The sequence below is a fragment of the Ostrinia furnacalis genome, unplaced genomic scaffold (genome assembly GCF_004193835.3).
Source record: "Ostrinia furnacalis isolate ACB-3 unplaced genomic scaffold, ASM419383v2 OfSCF0183, whole genome shotgun sequence".
NCBI lineage: Eukaryota > Metazoa > Arthropoda > Insecta > Lepidoptera > Crambidae > Ostrinia > Ostrinia furnacalis.
Genome location: NW_021130422.1, coordinates 468,560 through 484,246, shown reverse-complemented (window position 1 = coordinate 484,246; position 15,687 = coordinate 468,560). Strand labels below are relative to the sequence as shown.

Sequence of the window (15,687 nt, the reverse complement as noted above, 5' to 3'; positions counted from 1 at the left end):
CAGTAGCGGCGTAAGGGGGGGGCGGTGGGGGCGGTCCGCCCCGGGTGCCAAGCATCAGGGGGTGACAAAGTCGCGCAGATTAGTACTCACTGGCGCATCTGCATGGCAAGGACGGTCGTGATGTCATGACAGGGGGGGTGCCATTCTGGGGTGCCTTAGGCTATAATTTATATTATGACGGGGGAGGGGGGGTGCCGCCCCGGGTGCCAACCTATGCTACGCCGCCACTGCGTTGCTTAGCACAATATTGAGTGTTAACTTCGATATCAAATGAGCTGTAACAACTGCTACTACATATGGCACATAAACTGTTCAATGTATGCTGAAGACATTTAAAAATAAAATACTCTTGAATAGAGTAGATACATTTGGCGTAAAATTAATTAAAGCTGTAACGCGTCGATACTAAATTACTAAGATTAATGTTGTTGAAATAAAAATCAAAATTGGAATATAAAACATTATATTCTTTCACGCTCCATCCATACAACAAATTATTCAGCATACACCGCACACCGCAATAATTATAATAAACTCTATAAAAATAACTTAGGTAATCTGCGACTACTCCTCCTCGACCTCGTCGTCTGTTGTGAACTCGCTTTCGTTGCCTCCCTGTTGACAAAATTATTAATTAGCATCGAACTTGAATGACGTGTTGTAGATAAAAAAAAAACAAAAAAGAATCGTTCTTTGTTATTCTTGGATGGATGGCCAAATGAGCAACTAATGATTTTCTAGGTCAAAAAACAATATATCGGTTCTATAAAAATACCTAATTAATTGGATCGAATTTCACCTAATTTAAGTCCTTTAGATCGCTACAAAGATTTGGGCGGCGACTGTGCGACGGCAAGCTAAATATTGAAAACAAGATCTTAATTGAATTTCGCGTACACGTTAACGAATTTACAGAATAGGCAGATTATGCAGATAGCGCGTAGTGAGACAAACAACGGGGTAAAAAATTGAACAAATAAATAAAGAGTAGCTGATTCAGCACTAATATGGAACAAAATTCGTCGATCGAATGATGAATGTGCAACAAATTATCGAATTTGAGTTAATATACTACATCCCTATAATTTTCTAGGTGTAAATTGCATTATAAACGCAGACTATCTTTTTCGTGGCCATGACCGTGACCGTGACCATTGACCGACGCAAAGTCGATACAAAAAACTTTTTTATTCTAATATCACGGCGGTTTGTTGCGCTGCTTCTTCTCAGGTTAGCTGGCCCATAATAATTTGCTAAGCAGTGGTAGGGGTTTGCATTAGCCTATTTCTGATAAATTGGAGGGTCGTGTTTCTGCAATGGAGAGTGAATGACCTAATGATAATGATTATTATTTTTAAGAACATAATCATGCATATTTCCTATTGCAAAAAATCAGAAAAACATAGTAAAGCGGTCGAAGATAAGGATCAACTCATATCGAATTTCGTTGCGGGTCCAATGATAGTTTACTTTCCGCCGGAACAAACTTGGCCTTTACTGGTTGAGTTTTTATTGGCAAGTTGTAGGCCCTGACTAGGTACACAGGAGTTACAGAATTAGGAATGAGAGGTGGAAACAGTCCCGTTTTTGCAAAAAATAAATGAATGTTAGGGCCTGTGCGTGCACACAACGTTTATTAAACGCGCCGACAATGCGCGCTCGTAGCTATACATTATACATACGCAAGTCGGATGCAGCCTGTAGACTTAGGCCGATGCCTCGATTTTCGGGGGCAGCGGCGCGGGCAACGCAGGCCCGTTCTCGAAACCAACGGGTAAATTGCTTTTTTTGGTTCTATTCGTTCCTTCTGGAACAATCTAAGGTCAAAGACCATGCTGCCTAGTCATCTTTAATCTTCGATATCAGTAATATTCTTCTTGCTAGTTTGCTAGAAGTTTTATCTCGGGGAAATCGTTGTGTTGTGATTGTTTATGTTCGCGAAAGAAATGTCAAATCTATTCCTAATGCGCAGACGCGCGGGCGGTCACCGCTTGACAGAATGCACCGCTTATCGCCCGCTCCCGTCCCGCTGCCGCGCCGTAGTTTTCGTGGACGAGTCTTTTTTTTTTATGTGACAGGAGGCAAACGAGCAGACGGATCACCTGATGGTAAGTGATTACTGTCGCCCATAGACACCCGCAGACCCAGGGGCGTTACAGGTGCGTTGCCGGCCTTTAAGGCGATTAGTGTCCTCAATCCGCGTGAAATGGTCATTTTGTAAAGCCTACTCCTCTTTTACTGCTGGACAGAAATAGTTGAAAAAAATATATGTTATACAACAGTTCAATGACTACATTTGACACGTTTGAATTTTTCCTACGTCTCTTTGTTGTGGATTAAAAAAATAAATACGGGACATCGATTTTTTACTTCAATTCCCTACTCCTCCCAAACGGCTATGTTAATTTTAAAGATTTTTGCACGAATAGATTAAGAATTCTTTAATCTTTAAATGACACGTTGCGTTTTTCAATCGAACATTACTTTCATTCATAAATTTTACTTGTGATAAATTCCGAACGTTTTGCTGTTGAGGGGGCCTTCGCGGGGTGCGGGCGGCAGTCGGCCGCTGGCCTTCAGACGGGGAGGTTGTGTTACTCGCTGCAAACTGACGTTAGCGATCAAAATGAATTTTTTCTTTGGCTGAGTTGCACCACCTGACGTGACCTAACTTTGACCGTAGCTTTGGCGATAACCGGTGTTTTTTTGTATGGAGTTTGACAGATATTTGACTTTTGTCAAATTTAAAATAAGATGGTGCAACCCAGCCTTTGTTTGACAATATATTTTATGTCAGAGTTGTTCATAGAGTACGTTCAGTCAGACGATACGATTGAATTAAGGCATGCTTGGACGCTATTATCTACCTAAATAGAATCTATTAGTGTAAAAAAATCGACTCCAAAACAAACTGCACTAGATAAGTAAAAGTAGAAAATATATTCCGTTATTTATTTACTAGGTCAAATTTATACCATGATTCTTGGATTGACCAGTCCCCGAAAGCAGCGCCTGTTCACAGACATGACGAGTGAACCAGCCATCGCTTCACTCGACCATATTAGAGGGAATGTAACGACCCGCCTCACTACGCCACCACCCCAGAGACATTTTAGTGAGAATGACAATTCCAAGTTATCTCTTTAAAATAAAAAACTAAAAATAAAGCTAAGTAACAGTCCAGATTGAGAAGCATGACACTATAACATTTGAGAAAATATTATGAGTTTATTATACATTACTTTTCATTTTAATTCTTTTTAGTGCGAGCATGAGAGGACCATAATCCTACTCCCAGGATGACTTATCATTAAGAAAATCTCGAGTTGTATAATAGGCTTTTTTAAGCATGTGATCTTTAACTATATCTTTAAATTTATTATACGGTAGCTCTTTATATTTATCAGGGACTTTGTTATAAAAATGGATACCTTGTCCTATAAAAAAGGCAAACACTTTATTAAGTCTAAAAGCGGGAATAGCCAATTTATTTTTATTTCTAGTGTTAATTTGGTGAATATCACTTTTCTTTTTGAATTCAGTAATATTTTTTTGAATAAATAGAATACAGTTTAAGATGTATTGTGAAGTCGGCCGTGAGAATGCCAATTTCTTTAAACAATTCTCTAAGGGATGCTCTTGCTTTCATTTTATACAAGTATCTTATCGCACGTTTTTGCAAAATAAATATTGTTTCAAAATCTGCAGCTATTGAAAGCTGTTGCTACTGAAAGTCGACATTGAGACCATATTTTTTATGTTAAGTGCTGTTATCTATACATATGAAAAAAGGGTCTTGACAGACAGACGGACGAATAACAGAGTAATCCTATAAGGGTTAAATAATTAGTTGTTTCCTTTTGAGGTTCGGAACCCAAAAATATATGCGCGTTGACTTAGGAACCTGATCTGTTTTTTCGTTGGTACTATGAACCTTATATTTTTAGTTATTTTATGATTTTTGAATGCATCGAAACTTTTAAATGGAGAATAAAATTGGCCTATTGACAGTCTCCGTATGGGAAATATTTTGTCAAAATGACAATTTTATTCTTGAGATAAAAGCTCAGATAAAAGATTATAAGTATGCAATAATACGTAATTCAAAGTCTTTATTTCGCGCATATACCGACATAAATAACGACATCTGATTGAGTTTATGAAAATGCCTCGAAAAAATGGTTCGATGAAATATGCGGCCATGAGAGCTTTGAAAATGAATGCAGTGATAAGTATCTATCTAACATTCCTTCACTAATTTGGAACGTGTCTTTTTCTACAGTCTAATTTTTTAGAAATCAGCAGAAATGTCATCAAAAATGGCCAACTGACATAAAAATATTTTTAGTCTGTGAACTAGTGATGCGACAAAACCTCTCGTTAATCGCGAAGTGAAATTATTGTAGTACTTGCGTATCATCGCCGGGTGATCGTCAAAATACTAAAAATATGCAACAAAGTCGCAACACTGAATGTGAACTGATTATGAAAGTTTCGAGAACAGGAAACAAACTGTATGCACAGATGTAATCAAAAAACACACTGGACAGTAAAACAATCAATGATATCCGTAAAGTTATTAAACTTCAAATAGTTGCAAAATTCTTTTATTTTATTTACTTATGTAGGAAAATACGTAAGCATAATTGCATAAAAAAGTAAAATAATTTCGTTTAAATAAAACCGACTAAAAATTAAACTGACTCCGAAAAAGTATACACTAAAAGTCGAAAAATAATTTTACGTTATCTCCAATATTGTCGAAGTTATCGCTGGAAAACTAAACAAAGTATCGTATATTTTTTATTTAAAATTAATCAGTAATCGGAATAAGTGAATACTTAAAATAATATCGATTAAATTTACAGATTATTGTCTATGACTCATAGGTTACAGCACTGATGTGTCAGAGACAAGTCATAGACAATATGGAGATAACACATGATTTTAAACGTCAAGTCAATTTGACAAGTCTCACAAATTCACATCGTCCACGTATTTTGCTAAAATAATTTGTTTCAAAGATTGATTTCAAACTTGTTTAAACGTGAAAATAAAGTTGGTTTCATGGGCTTGTTAAATAATGTGTATGATATTATGAACACCTAAGTGATTATGGTGTAATTGTGTATGAAAGTGTTTGTTTACATCTCTGCTGGATTCTAAAAAATCAAGGTATATTATATACCTAGATTCTGTCCTTACGCAATTTATCTGACTAAAAGCTTGTTACGAGATTTAGGTAAGTTCTTGTAGATGTACCTATTATTTACCTATCCGTGTTTTTTTTAGATTTACTTTAAAATTAAGTTACGTTATGAATGTATTTCTGTTTACACAAGTAAATCTCGCGACGAGCTTTTAGTCATATAAATTGAGTAATGATAGAATCTTTATTTTTTATTCTATTCTTTTTAGAGCATACAAAACTAAATATAAATACCTTACTATACGGTGCGCTAGTTTAGAACATTTCGGGCCATCACTTGCGCCTGTGTTGAATGACATCGACATCAAGGTTCATCAATTCAAGTTTAAAATAATAGGCAGTAATGTATGAAGAAAGAGCTTCTTTTCTGTACCTACCTATGCCCGTGTAATTTTGATCGGTGTCAAATCGGAGTTTTCGTGCGGGGTGCGCGGGTGTTGTGCGAAGCGTGAAGGTCAAACGCTCAAGGTCATTGAGGACTCTAATCGCCTTAAGGTGAAGATACGCTCTCTTCTTGAAAGCTTGCAGGTCGTATCTGTCCGGAAACACCGCAGACGACAGTCCATTCCACAGTTTGGTCTATTTGATTTTACGCAAAACATCTTGCCATTCAAACGCAACCGCCGCCGCGCCACTGCCCGCAAAATTGAGGCAGCGGCCTTATGGGAATAAAGCGCATCGTCGACGAGCGTTTCTAAAACGTGCTTCATCGGCGCGTTTAAAAAACGTGGTGTGCACAAGCACTTTTGAGTTTAACCGACCTTTCGTCTAATGGTGCGTCCACACTGGGCGAACGTGCTCGCGCGGCACGCTGGTCATTCTACTCACTCTGCTCTTGAGTGAGCAGAGGGCTGAGTGTGAGTTTTTTTGAGCGCGTCAACAAATGACATTAAATGTATGACAAATTGTACAGCGCCCCTAGCGGGAAACTATCAAAAACTAAAATTTTCATATATTTTTTAAACTCACACTCAGCCCACAGGATGTTGAGTTTGCCGCGCGAGCCCATTCGCCCAGTCTGGACGCACCATAAAGGGGATGTGACACGGTGAGTGTACAATTGTACATGTCCACTGACCTGGTCGTTGTTGTCGGTGTCGGAGTCGCTGAGGTCCCACTGCGGGTGCTCCACGGGGACGGCGGCCGCCTCCTTCACGTCCAGCTTCATGTCCTGCTGCTGGTCCATGCCGATGTACGAATCTGTGGGAAACGTGGCACGATGAGCATATGCATGGTGTATTATTGAGAAGACGCCTTCGATTAGCATAGCACATCATCATCATCTCAGCCGTAGGACTTCCACTGCTGAACATTGGCCTCCTCAATGTTTTCCATGTTACCCGGTTGGTAGCGGCCTGCGTCCAGCGCATTCCTGCTACCTTTATGAGGTCGTCGGTCGCCGACAAGGTGGACATCTTGTGGGCGATGAGCATATGCATGGTGTATTTAAGAAGACGCTTTCGATTAGCTGATAGGAAGATCTAGCTGGGCTGTCGGTATTTGGCAAACTAAGTCGAGTCTTCACTCATTTCTAACCACTAAACTTTTGAGCGTCACTCCGGATTAGAAAGCTTAAGTAGCAGTGCACTGAGGTCTTAGTGTGAGTTTATATCAAACGTCGTCACTAGCGAGCGCGTTAAAAAATATATAAAGATTTTAGTTCCTGAAAGTTTCCGCTAGGACCGCTATACAATCCGTCATACATTTAATGTCACTTTTTATGCAGTCTACATCGAATGCGTTTAACGTAAACTCACATTACGCCCCCTGATAGGAAGATCTAGCTGGGCTGGACAATATTTGGCCAACTAAATTGAGTGTTCTCACTCACTTCTAACCACTAAACTTTTGAGCGTCACTCCGGGTAACCAAGCTTAAGTGGCAGTGTACTGATCATGCCTGTCGAACAACTAATAACCGCTGGGGTAAACGAGTTCTTTAGTTGAGACCGTGACTCGGTAAGCGCCGAGCCGAGCTCGAAAATCACCAAAAAAAGGAAATCGTCGTCGATAAAATAAGCACATCACTATTTTAGTAGGAAATTGGCGCACTTGCCTTGGTCAAGGCAAAAATTCATATTATGCAATAAAAACCATACAAGTGAAATAGACTCTAAAATATGCTGATTTAAGTATCCTTCACAAAATATATTTCTTTGAACCAAAGATAATAAAGTTATAGTAAAATAAAATTGCAAGTGTTACACTTACCCCGGTTAAATGTGGGAAGTGTGACAGTTTCACAGTGTGTGTTTTATTACATTTTGTCAGATATTGCGGCGCTATAGGGCTAAATTTGCTTAGTGACATAAATCATCATTTATAGAACATTAATGACGAATCTTTTGAAATTTTACCCCAATTAAAGAATAAAAATATGTGGATGTTAACTGAGCATGATATCAAAATGTGTCACACTTGCCTCGGTTGACCTTACTGATTACAAAATTACCTTGTATGTACCATCGGCAACAGTGTTAACTATCCATTGCCTGTCATATCGTCTCGTTCTATCGCAAAGAATCACCATTTGATAAGAGCGTAAGCAAAAACGGAAAGGGATAGTTAACAGTGCGGCCTGCCAGCGACCTAATAAAAATAGCGAAAATAACAACCTGAAATTCAGTTGTTTATTTTCTGCGGTCCGCTTTTAGCTCGTAATCTGCCGGAGTGGCCTCTAATCCCAGTCAGTTTGTGCATCCTTGATTTAGAACAAGCATAACAGTTTACCGGAGCGCAGGCAGCAGGCGAGCGTGTAGACGCCGGGCCAGCGCGGCGCCGTGAAGCGCAGCTGCAGCTCGTGCGTGTCCACCAGCGCCGTCACGTGCGCCGGCGCCGCCAGCAGCGTGTGCGACTTGCGGTCGCAGATGTAGCACCACCAGTACTCTTGTTGGACAGCTGTGTAGTGCAGCACTCACCGGAGCGCAGGCAGCAGGCGAGCGTGTAGACGCCGGGCCAGCGCGGCGCCGTGAAGCGCAGCTGCAGCTCGTGCGTGTCCACCAGCGCCGTCACGTGCGCCGGCGCCGCCAGCAGCGTGTGCGACTTGCGGTCGCAGATGTAGCACCACCAGTACTCTTGTTGGACAGCTGTGTAGTGCAGCACTCACCGGAGCGCAGGCAGCAGGCGAGCGTGTAGACGCCGGGCCAGCGCGGCGCCGTGAAGCGCAGCTGCAGCTCGTGCGTGTCCACCAGCGCCGTCACGTGCGCCGGCGCCGCCAGCAGCGTGTGCGACTTGCGGTCGCAGATGTAGCACCACCAGTACTCTTGTTGGACAGCTGTGTAGTGCAGCACTCACCGGAGCGCAGGCAGCAGGCGAGCGTGTAGACGCCGGGCCAGCGCGGCGCCGTGAAGCGCAGCTGCAGCTCGTGCGTGTCCACCAGCGCCGTCACGTGCGCCGGCGCCGCCAGCAGCGTGTGCGACTTGCGGTCGCAGATGTAGCACCACCAGTACTCTTGTTGGACAGCTGTGTAGTGCAGCACTCACCGGAGCGCAGGCAGCAGGCGAGCGTGTAGACGCCGGGCCAGCGCGGCGCCGTGAAGCGCAGCTGCAGCTCGTGCGTGTCCACCAGCGCCGTCACGTGCGCCGGCGCCGCCAGCAGCGTGTGCGACTTGCGGTCGCAGATGTAGCACCACCAGTACTCTTGTTTCTCCTGACGAAATCAGAAAGATGCAATGTTAATAAGCTAGCTTGTTTACAAAAGGTACTTACATTGCGCTCACTTGAACAATAGAGTAACACAATAACACTTTACATTAAAGTTCTTAAATAACAATTATTTACAATCTAGTCACTTCACTAAAGATGCTAGTGGCTTGGACTGAATATTAGAAGGCTGGACTGGATTGCTACGTGAATGAGTGAAGACCGAGGGAGAGAATTTACTGAAATACCCCTCCTTAAGAACACAAAAAAGCAAGACAAAACATCTGATTATGACCAAAGTCGATTGCAGATATAAAATGGAGAGAAAAAAAAATCTAGTCACTTTTCGCCTATCACAAGCCTATGATTATGTTGAATTTCTGGAGACCATCATCATCATCATCATTTCAGCCATAGGATGTCCACTGATGGTCCAATGATTTCCATAATGACCGGTTGGTAGCGCGGCCTGCATCCAGCGCCTTCTTGCTACCTTTATGAAGTCGTCGGTCCACCTTGTGGGTGGACGTGATACGCTACGCTTTTCAGTACGTGGCCTGCACTCCAGAACCTTGCCACCCCATCGGCTGTCAGTTCTGCGTACTAGGTGCCCTGCCCATTCTGGAGATCATTCCTAAATAATAGATCTAGTAGTTTCGTTTGTTCGTTCATTTCAGCCAAAGGACGTCCTGCTGGACAAAGGCCTCCCCCAAGTATCCCCCTACTAGTTTGTTGCGGCGCTTCTTCTCAGCACTTGCCAAATGTTGGTCTCGAAGCGCTGGTAGGGTAAAAAGATTATGAGACATGTAGAGGCTCCTTAAGAGCATATGACGATTTGTAAGAACTATTTATTAGTCTAAACAAATAAAGAAATGTTGACTTTGACTTTGACTTTACCTGAGGATAATAGGGGCAGTGAACAGGGTGCGAGCTCTTGGAGCGTCCTTCCAAGCGCTCGCGCTTCTGCAGCCGCTTCTGGAACTTGTCCCACTGGTCGTCGTCGTCTTCCTCCGCGGCCGACGACTTGTCGCGTGACTCGTCTTCCGACCCCGAGCTGTGCGTCCCGGACTCGTCCGAGCTGCCCAAGTCCGACTCTTCGGCTGGAAAGAAATTCAAATACAAATTCAATTAAAGTCAACCGAGGCAAGTGTGACAGTGGGGTTATTACGACAGTTACAAATATTGAAAACAATACAAGCTTTTCGTTAAAGCGCCATATATTGATCAACGTTAGCAGCACGTCTACGCTGCCGTGCTGTTTTACAACGCGGTACGCAGTTTCTACTATTTTACGGACATCCACCATTTTAAAACACCAGTCGAATGTAAACAGCACGAGGCACAATGTGATTGTTGATTGCTAAGTACCCTTAAAAACTATGTTTGTTTAAACCATAGATAATAAAGTTATAGTAAAATAAAATTGCAAGTGTTACACTTACCCCGGTTATGTGGGAAGTGTGACAATTTCATAACTTGAGTAATTTTATTACATTTTTTCACATATTACGGCGCTATAGGGCTAAATTTGCTTAGTGACATAAACCTTTTGAAGTTTTACCACAATACAATAAAAATGTGTGGATGTTAACTGAGCATGATATCAAAATGTGTTACACTTGCCTCGGTTGACCTTATTTTGCAAATGGGCTTATAAAAAGTTTTTACAAGTACCAGTATTACTTTAACCCTCCTACCCTACCACTACTTCGTGACAACAAATGGGCCAGTGTGGGCAACTTATTCCAGGTACAGTTAGTCATTTGTAGCATTCTTTTAAACCCTGTATGGACCCTGAGTCCATGTTAATACTGCCCACAATATTAACGCGTACAATTTGTATTTTTGTTGGTTACCTCGATTTAAATAAGATAATACCTTTATAGCCAAGTCGTAAATCAACTCAATAACACAACGCTAAATCATGATGGTTATAATATTATCTTCAATTGGACCGTAATTAAATTATATACTTTATCACGTCTAGTGTGATGTGATAATCGTAAATATTAATGTCAAAAGAAGTTTTCTAATTAGAAATATGTATTTATATCAAAAACATGCCGATAAGATATAATTTCGTGATACAAGCACATAAATCTCGTGTTCTCTTTTATTGATTTGTTTTTTCGAGCGAATCGTATTGAAAATACTACAAACTTCGATTGTGGTGTCGTTTTAAAATATAAAAATATTTAAATAGGCTATGGATATCATGAGCACAATACAATATCAATCTATATCTATTATATAAAAGAAAGTCGTGTTAGTTACTCCACTTATCTTATAACTCAAGAACGGCTGAACTGATTTAGCTGAAAATTGTCAGGGAGGTAGTTTAGAGCCAGGAGAAGGACATAGGATACTTTTCATCCCGTTCGAAATTAAAAAAAAGTCTGCTTATTTATTGCCATTAAGGCGGAACAAAGTTCGCCGGGTCAGCTAGTTATCTATAAAAGCGAAACAAAAACAAAAAACGGATCCACGCGTACGAAGTCGCGGGCGGATGCTAGTCACTCATATGATTGGGATTTTAGGTCTAAAATTAACTTGTTTTAAGAGGACTGTGTTTGGCCTTGGAATTATAATTTTTAACATTACTGTGTTACTAAAAATATTGATTGCTTACCATCGTCGTCTTTTTTCTTTGGTTGATTCGGATCTTTCTGTTCCTTCCCCTCCTTAGTTTTCTTGGCGTCGCTGGGCGGGGGCGGCGTGGCGGTCTGGCTGGGCTTGGCCGGCTGCTGTTTGTTAGCGGCCGGCTTCTTAGCTTTCTTCGACTGGGGGTGTTTCTTTGTCTGCTGCTTCATCCATACTGGCCTCTTGTATGTCTCCTTCTTATCGTTTTTGTCATTTTTATCATTCTTGTCGTTCTCGCCTTTTTCCTTTTCGGCGTTGTCGCCGGCGCCCTCCTCGTCTTCCCTTTGGAAATAAGGTTTCAAAATAAAAAAAAGGAAAAATATTACACTTCCAAACTTTTGGACACACACACACACACAATTTGGACGCCCTCTGGCCCATCTAGGGGACATAGGACCATAAGTCAAAGTAAGTCAAACTTAAACAAAGGGTAAGCGCGATTTATAAAATATCTCTTAACTCAACAAACGCATAATTCAAACAAAAGTATGAACCTGTGATATGATCATAAACAGTCTTACTTGATAGTTTCCTTTTCCTTGATCGTGGTGTCGCCAAACAGTTCCCTCATATTGGTTCGTCTCAAAAAGACGGTGACGGTCACTATAGCGCCGGCCGTTACCACAGTAGAGTTCTCGTCATCAATTACTGAAATGAAAACAAATATCCTTAAAATTGAAGCTAATTACCTCATAATTAATTTTTAACTGGCTTTACCAATTACCTGTGTAGTTTATTGTACACACTCATTGGCTTTTCCTTTTCAATTAGTATTCTACACTGCCACATCAAATTAGTGTCACGAACTCACGACACACGTCACAGTTCCGTTATTCATAGGAATGTTAGTACACGCATATAGTAAGTACAAGATATTATTTTCAATAACATACCTTCTGTGTTAATTTGGAAATGAATATAAGGCATATTTCCCAGCGCTTTCATCAGGTCTTCATATTGCTTATCGTTGAGGAACCGCAGAACTTGTCTCCTTTCTTCGCCTGGCAACTGAGCTAGCTGCAGCAGCGATTTGATGTGCTTCTTCCGATTCGTGAAGTACTTCAGGTGGTCCTCGGTGATGTACGGTAGTTGCAGTAAAGGCGATTTGTACTCCCACAGTGCTTGGACGATCATTGGGGAGAGCTTCATGCAGTTCTCGATGGTTTCGATTGTTGGTAAACGAGGTACTAGGACAAAAGATTATCTGTTTAATAATCTTTCAAGTACAGTTAGCGTCAAAAAGTTCGTGACAATCAAAGCGGCCAAAAAGTTGACAACATTACCTTATTCCAATTTCCAATTGCATCAAAGACGTGTTGCGAACTTTTTGGCCACTTTGGGTGTCACAAACCATTTGGTGCTGACTGTATCAGCAAATCGAGAAACGATACAAATCAATTGTTACGCGGTCTGATGAGACCACTTGGGGTTTCACGAGATAATAGATGCCCTGGGTTTTACAATTTAGTTTGCAAATCTTTGAAAAAGGAGAAAGATTTCAAAACAGAACTAAGATATTTTTGATTTGTGCGTCCAGGATGCAGAAGAGTGCAATTACGCACAGGGGGAGCACGTCACGGCGGATCGCGCAGCGATTGCGAGCGACATGTCTGTAAGTCACTGATTAATTAATAATAATGCTCTCAGTGTAGTCAGGGCAATGTAGGCATGGGCAAGGTAGACAGATTGTGCGAAAAAAATCTATGCTTCACAAGTCACATTGAACCATCAGTCTAACTGAGCTTCATTTTTTTTTTCATTGTAAAAATAGGAACCGACTCATGATTAATCAACGGTCGGAATAATATTGAAAGTATCAAAATCGTAACATCGTAACCCACAGTCACATAAATAATATACCCACTTCTCCTAGCATAAGCGAGGGCGATCAGCTGGTTGACGCAGTTGACCATCTCCACAATGAGGATCTGGGCAGCGCGCCACTATGTACCGGCGGTCGCACTCCAGCGTCTCGGAAGGCAGTGCAGCAACGCATCTATCGAACTGTCTCTATAAACCTACAGCCACATGAATCGTATACTCACTTCTCCTAGCATACGCGAGGGCGATCAGCTGGTTGACGCAGTTGACCATCTCCACAATGAGGTCGGGGCAGCGCGCCACTATGTACCGGCGGTCGCACTCCAGCGTGTCGGGAGGCAGCTTCATGCGAGAGAGGTGCGCGTGCAGCAACGCCCGCGCTTTAATACTGTACGGACGACACAGCGGCTGCTCTTTGTTCTTCTCACCTAAGTTTGGCAGCTCACGAAGCAGCTAAAATATTTCAACGTTTATTTATTGTGCAAATTATGTCTTGAGACTTTTTATTGTTTTTTATTTAGTTATTTATGTAAATCTTTTTAAGAATATTTAGACCTCTAGCATATTTTTACTTAGTTTTGTAGCTTAGTAAAGTGTCTCTTGGTCCTTGATATTTAGGAAGAAACTAGCATAGGCATCTGGTATTCAACAATACTGTGTACAAAACAATAATACAATATGATATAATTTAATTAAGTACCACCTAAAATTACATACCATTGGAACTTCCTCATTATCAGTAATTCTCTCAATAACTTCAGAGTTATGTCTTCTATCAAACTCACAAGACGCAGCCAGAATCATAAGAGCTCGCTTCAAAGGCATTGACGGTGTTTTATGGCAAAAATAGAAATACATTTGTGTAGTATCTAATAAAACTTGCTCTCCTGAGAATCTAATTGACCTATACCACCACATACCAACCTGAAAGAAAACAATTATTTTGAAAAAATGAACAGTTTAACAGTAAGAAACTATCAGTAAATTCAGTAATATACCTAGCTTTGATGGAATGAAATGCAAAAATTATTATGATATTAACTCACCGCAGTTGGAAGGGCAACCATAAAAACTAATGCATATAACCCAAGAACCCACACACTGTTCTCTTTCTCAACAATCCAGCTTGGTAGAGCAATACCAAAGCTCATGGCACCAGGCCCATCAGGGTTTCCATATTTCTCCCAGTTTCTTCGAGCCTCATCATCAGTAAGAGCCTAGTAACAATGATAAAATGTATTAAAAAAGTCCACTTAAATATTTAAGTACTGTTCCTTCATAATTAACTTATGAAAAATAGAAAAGTTGAGAAAAAATAATAACTGTTTCAATGAAAAAGATCATCTTATAAGATGAAGAAAAATAATAACTGTTTCAATGAAAAAGATCATCTTATAAGATGAAGAAAAAGATCATCTTATAATAATAAGATGATCTTTTTCATTGAAACAGTTATTATTTTTTCTCAACTTTTCTATTTTTCATAAGTTCACAGAAACATACTTGGACCAAACTACATACCTGGTATGCCTTGGTAAGCTTCATAAAGGCTTTTTCATCACCAGTTTCTTTATCTGGATGAAGAATTAGAGATTGTTTGCGATACGATTTTTTTATCTCGGCTTGAGTAGCACCAGGTGGCAGGCCCAGTATCTCATAGGGATCAAAATTGGACATCTCATAATCAAATTGTGAAACTTTATACGCCAAAAAGCCAAGCAAAACCCATCCTGATATAATTGCTAGTTTTATAAAGAAATTTTTAACCCCTTTGTAGGGTTGTGATTGTTCTATGATTATTTGTTTCTTTATACAGTTTGGACATTGACATAATTCTGCACGTTTGGCAGGATCTGGAAAGAAGAAAGCATTTTATACATAAAAATAATTGCCGACATTTAGACATCAAAGTGGTGTAGAAGAAGCCTAATAACTAGCCTTCACGTTCACGTATACCGTTTGAGTTACAGTAAATATTGTTTTCATAAGATACCTATGCTATATTTCTGAGTTTTGTTAAAACAAATAATAATTCATTGGATTATTAAGTAATTTTCAATAATTTAACTGTAAATCGTATTTGTAAACTCACCTTCTTTCCTCTTCCTAGGCCAATAATAAATCGTCGCCGGTACCAGTATTAGGGCTAGGAAAGAGAGAACGAAGTAAAAGAATGTAGATCCACTTTCATCATATTCAAATTTTTGGCCACCCATTATTAATTTTCAATACAAAAAAGAAAATCATTAGAATCACGACACGCACAGATACACGAGTGCGATGGGAGACGTGTCATAATGTCATTCATTCGTGTCACATAGACAGACAGCAGAACAGATTAAAAAATTCGGTTTTTTGCTGATTATTTTTTGGAAAT

The 15,687-nt window shown here is 40.5% G+C and overlaps 1 protein-coding gene across 3 annotated transcripts; it reads right to left on the bottom strand.

Annotated features, from left to right (window-relative positions):
- Positions 1-442: 442 nt before the first annotated feature.
- On the bottom strand, positions 443-15,592 carry Sec63 (translocation protein Sec63). 3 transcript variants are annotated; one of them, XM_028305708.1, is made up of 12 exons: positions 15,403-15,592; positions 14,832-15,163; positions 14,357-14,527; positions 14,028-14,234; positions 13,535-13,763; positions 12,383-12,676; positions 12,011-12,137; positions 11,479-11,771; positions 9,747-9,949; positions 8,691-8,856; positions 6,288-6,409; positions 443-615 (listed from the first exon to the last, which is right to left on the bottom strand). In XM_028305708.1, the coding sequence occupies exons 1-12, from the start codon at positions 15,524-15,526 to the stop codon at positions 565-567; spliced, it is 2,319 nt and encodes a 772-aa protein (XP_028161509.1). In that variant the 5' UTR covers positions 15,527-15,592; the 3' UTR covers positions 443-564. The 3 variants fall into 3 exon arrangements, with proteins under 3 accessions (XP_028161509.1, XP_028161518.1, XP_028161526.1); XM_028305717.1 differs by lacking the exons at positions 443-615; positions 6,288-6,409 and adding an exon at positions 7,943-8,651 and having other exon boundaries at positions 8,840-8,856; XM_028305725.1 differs by lacking the exons at positions 443-615; positions 6,288-6,409; positions 8,691-8,856 and adding an exon at positions 7,943-8,664 and having other exon boundaries at positions 9,743-9,949.
- Between the last annotated feature and the right edge of the window lie 95 nt (positions 15,593-15,687).